Below are 8,493 nucleotides of genomic sequence, written 5' to 3'. Positions count from 1 at the left end.
CTGCGGATAATGGGATTCTGAGGACTCTGAGAGGGTATAACTACAAGAGTCCACAAAAGGGCTTTGAGGAGATGGACAGAGGAGGAAGAAGGCTACTTGTTTGTGCTGCTGCTGTTTGTCATTTGCTGCTTGTCGGGCTGCTAGGTATCCTGACGACTGAGATTGGTTATTTTCCAAAAGAACCCGACGACCCTAACCAACCGGAACTAAGTCTAAAGAGGTCTATGTCCCCTTTCCCTTCTAACCTTCTTTCTCTCCTACCAAGGAGGCTGAGGGATTGGAAGGAAGGTAGAGGCTTAAGGAATCCTAAATAAAATCGAGTTTAAAAAAACTAGTGCCTATAGCAGTCTTTGGGCTTGTGGTAAACATCTCAAGTCCCATACTTGCTTTCCATGCCAGAACCTACATTTTGTTAGGTCGCTAGTTTCCCGACCATGCTTCCTAGGAATGTCTCTGAGGTCTCCCACAATGCCACCTGGGCCTCCTAGCTGCTTGGAGCTTGTGGGTCGAGGCAAATGAGTTCACCAGTGAGGACGCTCTACCGGGATGTGTCACAAATCAAATCAGTTTTATTGAAACCATAGCAACAACCAGTGCGGCCCTGTTCATGCGAAGCACAAAAACTTACAATAAACTTTTGTACATAGGAAGTTGTAAAATACGTCATTTTTCATAGAAAAAAGCACACGGTAAACTGCGGGCCAAGAGAGCCTACAGATCATGGAGAGGTAGCACACCCCTCTGAGCAGACCGGGCACAGCTTGGAAGCAAATGGAAACTATCGGAGGGCAGTCGGGGATGCAGCTGGCGTGGGAGTGGTCCCCTTAAACCTGGGAGGGCCGATGGACACACAGGGTCAGACGGGCGCTGACATCATGGTCTTGTCATTTGTAGTTTTGCTTCCATTTTTTTTTTTTAAATAAGGTAAAGGCTTCCAGTTTCAAACTATTGGTGAAGATGAGCAAGGCTGCTAGGCCAGGCTCTGCGAGAGGCCTCTGTGGATGGTGGATGACGGCCAGTGAGCACTGAGGACCCCAGTCCAGACTCACAGAGCAACCTCCCCTGGAGATGGGATTGGTTGCTCATTCTGGAAATCCAGGAGGGATGTGATTTTCCAAACCATCTCAACCTTGCCGTGCAGGCTGGGTGAAGAGTCCCACAGCACTCCCTGGACCTGGAAATTTCTCAGATGTTTGGTAGCAACCAGAAGTTCCCCTCCACAGGCTGAGCAGATGTCTGTTTGCACATCTGGAGTGGAAGAGTTTATGCCTGCAAAGACGCCGTGCCCATGAGGGTGAGGTGGAAACAGACTGGTGGAAGGCCAGCTAGGGCTAGTTCAAGGTTGTGTGCTTTTTATAAACTCCCTGGAAGGGATGTATCTGGGGAAAGCTACGGCGGCATTCAGGAGGCCAGCCTGGGCTACATAATGAGTCAAGGCCAGCTTGGGAAACACAGTGAAACTCTGTCTCAAACAAACATTTTACCCAACTAGGTCTGGTGGCTCCCTGTCGGGAAGACTTTGTTCAGACTCCTTTAGTTTTTGTTTTGTTTTGTTTTGTTTTGTTTTTTTAAAGAACTATTTGTGTGTATGTGTGTGGCACCTGTGAAGATCAGCCAACAAACAGCCTGTGAATGGTGGGAATTGAACTCAGGTCCTCTGGTAGAGCCACAAGAGCTGCTAACCACCAGCCGTCTCCCCAGCCCTTTGCTTAGGGGAGGGGTGGTGTTTTGTTTTATTTTCTACTTTTTTATTTTTTATTTATTTTTTTTTTGCCTAGGAAATATTTGGCTGGAACACGAAGCCCCATTTGAGGCCAGCACTCACGGGCAATCTGTAACATCCCCAGGGCCGGGGTGGGATTTCACCTTCTCTAGAGTAAGCTGTTTACAAAAGCATGTTTCGTTTTACAGTGGGTTTGGGCCGGGCTCCTAAGTGATGGAAGCCAGGGCTCGCCACATTCTTGGAGCCTGAGGATGCTGGCAAGGGCCGAACTGCACCAATAGGAACAGGAGGCCTTCCTGTGTGCCCCGGCCCCTCTCCCTGCTGGTGTCATGGATGGTTTCATAACCACAGGCCATGCCGTTAACCTCTATGAGGAATGTGCCAGGGATCCATTTCTCCCACAGCTAAAAACTAGGTCATCCAAACCAGGGGCAAGGCGACACTGAGTTGTCACTCAAACAGCAGCGGTGAGACAGCCCTTATTCTAAGGAGTGAGCAGATACCTAAGACTTGGAGTCTCTTGCAAAGCCAAGCCCCAGAGGAGGATACCTAGACCAGCCTGGGGTTGGGGGCAGAAGCCACAGGGTCACAAAATGGGGGTAGGAAGGCTCCTGATACATCGGTCCTCCATGAGACCAAAGGTCATGTGAGAACAGGCCACACAGACAAGGACAAAGACAAAGACAAGATAAATCTCTGGATGCTACCAACTTTAAATAGACCAGCTCTGCTGGACATATATGCATGTGACTGTCAAGAGGGTTGGGGACACCAGCAAGGACACCAACAGGACAGAACCCAGGTTTTGTCCCAGGGCTCTCCCTGTGGCCCATCTGTCTGACCAGCAAACACAGAACCTATTTCTCTGTTGGTAGGACGGACTGTAACCTTAGGGATGTCAACTCTAGTCATCCAAACAAGAGTCCCATTCACGACACATCTCAAACCTGTATCCTCAAGGGTTTGAAAGCCTCCCCATCCACCCGCCAAAGAAAAAGTGGCAAGGAGTGTCTCAGTGAGCAGCTCCTAAGAGGAGATGAGTGACCACATGGGGACCTTGACCTGGCCAGTCTGGGCACCGGTGTCCAGGCAAGACTCCATGGCATGAGGGATGGTGCTGTCACCCTCACCAAAGGCCACAGAGGGACAGGATGTTCAATGTCACGGAAAGGAAGATTCCTGACTCTCTGTAACCCCCCACCCCCAAAGGACAGAGTACAGATCAAAAGCAGGACCCCAGAACCCAGAAGATGACACCCCCTTCTCCCCAAGTGTCCACTTTCACTGTCTGACGGCAAAGATCCGGAAGGCGTTTCCATTCTGAGGAGCACTCAGGCTGTAAGAGAAGAGGGAGGAGGAGGTTACAAGAGCTGTGGGCAGGGGGTGGCTGACAGGGTCATTATGGTGAGGACAGAACCCAGAGAAGTCACACCCAGCCAGACAAGCCCACTCGCACTGACAGGAGGCTACAGTGTGAGTCCATGCTGGGGCTGCAAAGTGACATTCTGACTCAGAGGTTTCTGGATCTGAGCTCTCCGTCTCTCTCTGTCTTTCTGTCTCCCTCTCTACCTCTCTCTCACACATACACACACACACTACACATGGGTTTTTCTGACATCTGTCTCAGACACCCGGTTGACAGACGATTTAAAGGGGAACATACATTGGAATGCTTCCCAAATCTTCTGTCCTGGGCCCACTAGCCTTTTTCAAGGCAGGGCTGCTGTTACTGTCTGTACATACAGGTGAGAAACAGACAGCAAGGGATCAAGAGAGCAACCCAGAGTCACAGAGTTAATCAAAGCCGGGCTCTTCGGATGGGGGTCAAATCCTTCAGAGCTTTTTGTTTGTCTTCGGAGACGGGGCCTTAGGCATCCTAGGCTGATCCTGAACTTGTTAGCCAGAGGAGGGTGCCCCTGAACTCCTGACCCTGCTGCCTCCACCTCCCCAAGTGCAACCACACCTACTTTATGCAGTGCTGGGCCTCGAACCCCGGGCTTCATGCCTGCTAGGCCAGCCAAGCAAGCGCTACCCCACTGAGCTACATCCCCGGCCCACAACCAGATTTTTAAAACAGCTTAACAGAAATATAACATCCTGTGAAATTCAGCCATGTTCTCTGACCTCTGCACCAGCTCCATGGTGTGGACACACACGAGATGGATAAACGCTCATGTAGGTCCTTCTGCCAACCCACCCCCTTACTTCCAGGCTGGCACCTCTGCCTCTGTGGACTTGCCTGGTCTGGAAGACCGGCGCTTTCTATCCATAGAGGCATCCAGCTGGGAGGTGGCCTGCCGTTAAACTACACCCACCTTTTAAAAACTTCAACGCCTTCCCAAGCGGCCACCTCATGTCCGTGCCCACTCACAACGCTCTGAGTATTTTGGAGGCTCCCCAGTCCTACTGACACCCGTGGTTGTCTTGCGGCCTTCGTCTGGATGTTCTGGGGACTCTGGCCTGAACCTGTGTCTCCCGTCATTGAGTGTGCGGAGTGACTCTCCCCCCCCTCAGCGGCTGTCACTGGAACGTGGCTGGGCAGAAGGATCTCCTAGTGCGGGCAATTCTTTTAATGCGGTGGTGGGGATGGTACCAGAGGCCTTGTGCATGTCAGGCAACCGCTCAGCTACCAAGCTGCAGCCCACGGCCCCATCTACCAAGACCCCAACTGGGTTATCTCAATGTTGAGTTGTAAGAGCTTATACACAGGTGTGCCTGTGTGCAGGCACACACATGCCCCCCCCCCACAAACATGCACACTGCGGCTGTGAAATCCTTTTCTACAAGTACAATTCGCAAAACTGTTCTCCCATTCTGTAGCCAGCCTTGCTATCCTCCCTCCCTGCATAGCCCCGACTCCACCTCTCCCTTCCATTCCTTCTCACAGGTCTGGGGCCCAGTCACACAGCTCTCGGGTAAGGCCGCTCTCTTTGACTACAGCCAGGATTTTGTGGTTGTTTTCTGAGACAGTGTCTCTGTGTAGCCCTGGCTGTCCTGGAACTCTTTCTGTAGACCAGGATAGCCTACAGCTCAGAGATCTGCCCATTTTGCGCTCCTTCCCCCCCCCAGTGCTGAGACCAAAGACGTGTGCCATCACCTGGCTCCTAGCCAGCTTCTGGCTGACTGCCACATGGCTCACTCCTGAGCATACACGCTTGGTGTCTACTTTTCTTTGCTCTCCTGAGACTTATTTTTGTTTCCTGTGTGTTCCTGAGTGTTAGTTGGTACACTGTGTGTATGCAGTGCCCATGGAGGCCAGAAGGGGGAGTCAGAAACCCTGGAGCCGGGTTACAGGCAGTTGAGAGCTGCTCAGTTTGGGTGCTGGGAAGCAAACCCAGTTTGCAAGGGCAGTGAGCGCTCTTGACCACTGAACTGTCCCCGCATCTCCCTTCTCTTCATTTTTAATGCTGTCTTTTACAATATAAAAGTTTAAGATTACCCGATTTATCTTTTTTTTTTTTTTTTTCCACAACTATGCTTTGGTGTTATATGGCATCATGATCACACAAGCTTAACCTTGCCTTCTTCTAAGAGCTTTTAAGTTTTAGGTCTTATATCCATTTGAGTTGGTTTTATGCGTGGTAGGAGGCCTGGCCCAGCTTCACAATTTTGCGTGTCGATTTTTAGCTAGGAGTCCTCTAAACTCCATGTACACACACACACACACACACACACACACACACACACACGCACACACACGCACACATGAAATAAACTATTTAATGGAAAAGTGGAGTCCTAGCCCTTGTGTGGGACACCCTCTACACTGCTATAAACTGTAAAGGAGGAAAATGCTTCCTATCTGGTCTCCGTGCTCTACAGTGAGCGCCCCTAAAGCCTCTGCTGCTTAGGTTGCCGTATCCCATCCCCTCCTTTCTGCGCAGACGTAGAACGGAATAGATGCAACCACACACAAACCACAGCGCGCACCGATCCAACTCTTGCTTTCTTTACTTAATAATGTAACTTAGAACTTTTGTTTGTTTTTGGAGACGGATTCTGGCTGTGTAGCCCAGGTTGGCCCCAAACCTATGGCAAGCCTCCTACCCCAGCCTCAAATGTACTAGGGTCACAAGAATGGGCCACCATACCTTGCCAGAATGTTCTTATTCTGTTTTCTCAGCTGCAGGGTACTCTGATAGGTTTAAGTTGCATTTGGGACTCTAGAGACGGGGACAGCATTGTTTCTAGTCATCATTTCACTGGCAGACATCACTGTCCAGCAGTCTTGTGTACCTACTTCCGAGTCCTGAAGCCCCCGGGAACGGGATTGTTGTATTAAAGTATGGACGTGAACTGAATGTAGAGGCACATGCCTATAGCCTGTAACGTGGAAGGCTGAGGCAGGAGGATCACGGATTCCAAGCCAGCATGGGCTACAGAGCAAGGTTCTGTTCCCAAGAGGTAAAGAAGGCATGAGTACAAGGGACGTGGGAATACAGTTTGTGACAGAGCACTTACTTTGCGCAAGGCTCTGGGTTCTATCCTCAGCACCACAAAAAAGTTAATAATTATAATAATAACAATAAATTAAAGCCCGGGTGCATCCGAGATCGTGGTAGCTGCTCAAGGTGTTTCTTGTAAACATTGCACTAATTGATACCTCCTGGAGCAGGCGCGCTGGGTGGCCGGTTAACCTGTGAGGTCCTATTCTCAGTGGGGAAGGGTCCACAGTTACAGCATGCACACTGCATCTTATGAAAATGCCTGGACAGCCTGAACACAACTTATCAACGCCATTTCCTGCAGGGTCTCCGCTGGGAGCAGAAGAACCCAGATTCGACCAAGCCCTTAGACCTGACAGCAGGCCAGGCTCTGGGCGGCCCAGGGAGCTACGTCCTGCAGGAACAGCTGCTTGGAATTCCAGCTTGTTTTTCTGCCTTCCCTGTGGCAGCCTCATGCTCTTGGCTACCCCAGGGTTGAACCCTGGAAAAACGTATCCCATAGACCCGCTCAGTGACAGGGTGCCTCAGGGAGGTGTGAGACCAGGACACCGCGGGATACTCCCAGGGGCAGTCAGGGCCAAGCAGGGGGAGAAGAGCAGCTGCTCGGGGGCCAGGCTCACTCAGCAGCTCGGCTGGTTTCCGGAAACTGCCTTCTGCTCCTTGGGTTTCCGGCTGAAGCGATCCCAGAGCTCTGTTCACTGAGTAGCCAGGAGAGCCACCCAGGGCCATGTGCTCCCTGCCCGCCCCACGTGTGAGCAAGCCACGTGGGGGAAGGAAGAAGGGAACTGGAAAGAGTTTTGCTAGATGCTGGTACACACAACCCTGGCAAGGCAGCCCCGAGGAGCACCCAGCCTGGAACTAGGGAGCTCTTTAGAGCATTCGGCATGCCTTGCAGCAGAGAGCCGAGCAGAGGGGTCCATGCGGATGCCGGTCCCTCTGCTCTCTTCCTGAAACCACAACACTCACTGAGCTTAACCTGCAGGTCAGCCGCCTGCTGTGTGTCTGAGGAAGGTGTGTAGGGTGTGATAAATCATAAAGTAATCTCTCCTCACCCCGGTCTTCCCCAAGCCCTCCCTCAGCTGCTCTTGATGGGTCAGCTTGCAGCCCCCACATATGTCTCTGGAGTTAGCCTTTTGGCTGGGCTTAGGTGGCCTGAAAGCCTCCAGGATGTGCCTCTCTTCACCTTCTTCATGATACGTAACACCATGCTGAGCTTTATGTGGGTGCTGGGATCTGAACTCGGGTCCTCACGCTTGCACACTTTACCTATGTGACCATCTCCTGAGTCCTTGGGATAACTGGCTTTCATAAAGGGCATTAAAGAATTTAATTTTGAAAAAAAAAAAGCATCAAAAATCTCTCAGCCAGTTTTAAAGGTCTTCCTGGACTCAAAGGTTTGTCTATCATTCAAATACTGTCGGCTGCAGACTTAGCACACGCCAGGCTCTGGGTTCATATGTTGGGGATGGGGTGGTAACAAGATGGATGGATTCTGGCCTTCAAGGCGCCTACACCACACAAACACATGCAAGGAGATTTCACAGAGTGATGACTTGGGAAAGAAGCAGGCAAGCTGGGTCTGGAGGAGGGAGAAGCGTGCCTCCCAGGGAGGCAGCGCTTGTCTTCAGATCTGAATGGCAGGAAGGATCAGCTACAGCCACTCAGGAGCAGAGAGGGCTCTGGCTCAGAAGACAGCCAGTGCCTCCACATGTTCCAGAAACAGGGGGGGAAGTGGAAGTGTGTTGGTGAGGTGCCAGGGGGCAGGGCTTCACAGCGGAGCGGGCGTGTCTGGGCACTGGCAGGTGGGTTCTGTTCCCAGCACAGCAGGAAGCCACTGGTGGGAAGGGCCCCACAGGAAGTGGGTGCAGAGGCAGACATGACAGCACAAGGGCACCATGATGGTTGTGGCCTTTCTCTAAGAGGAAGCTACCTGAGGGACCTGCTGGGAGTAGGGACTACACAGAGACGCCCCTGCTTAGTACAGAAAACCGAATGGGGAAGGAAGCAGCTGGATATGATGCCACCACAGTAAACAAACAGCCATGAGCCTCCCAGGAGGCAGTATGGCGAAACATCTCAGCCTTGCTGCCAGTGCCCATCCCCTCTCAAGAACAAGTGTGGGCTGGGCATAGTGGCATACCCGTTTCCTAGCATTCCAGAGGCAAAGACCAACAGATTTCTGAATATGAAGCCAGCTTGGTCTACACAGGCAGTTCTAGGCCAACTAGGGCTATACAGTAAGACCCTGTCTAAAACATAAAAATATTTTCCCTACCAGAGCCCAGGAGATGGCTCAGCAGGAAAAAGAGCTAGCTGTACAAGCCT

At 51.5% G+C, this 8,493-nt stretch overlaps 1 protein-coding gene across 1 annotated transcript in view; it reads right to left on the bottom strand.

Moving 5' to 3' along the window:
* Positions 1 to 539: 539 nt before the first annotated feature.
* The window catches only part of Crispld2 (cysteine rich secretory protein LCCL domain containing 2), a 57,420-nt gene continuing 49,466 nt past the window's right edge, over positions 540 to 8,493 (bottom strand). Inside the window, exon 15 of the mRNA XM_055621603.1 lies at positions 540 to 3,059. Coding sequence (XP_055477578.1) covers positions 3,005 to 3,059 — 55 coding nt within the window. The 3' untranslated portion in view covers positions 540 to 3,004. The remainder of the gene's footprint in view (positions 3,060 to 8,493) is intronic.

This window comes from Psammomys obesus, unplaced genomic scaffold (assembly GCF_907164565.1).
Source record: "Psammomys obesus unplaced genomic scaffold, mPsaObe1.curated_primary_1811, whole genome shotgun sequence".
In the NCBI taxonomy this organism is placed as follows: domain Eukaryota; kingdom Metazoa; phylum Chordata; class Mammalia; order Rodentia; family Muridae; genus Psammomys; species Psammomys obesus.
This window is presented reverse-complemented; position numbering and strand designations above follow the sequence as displayed.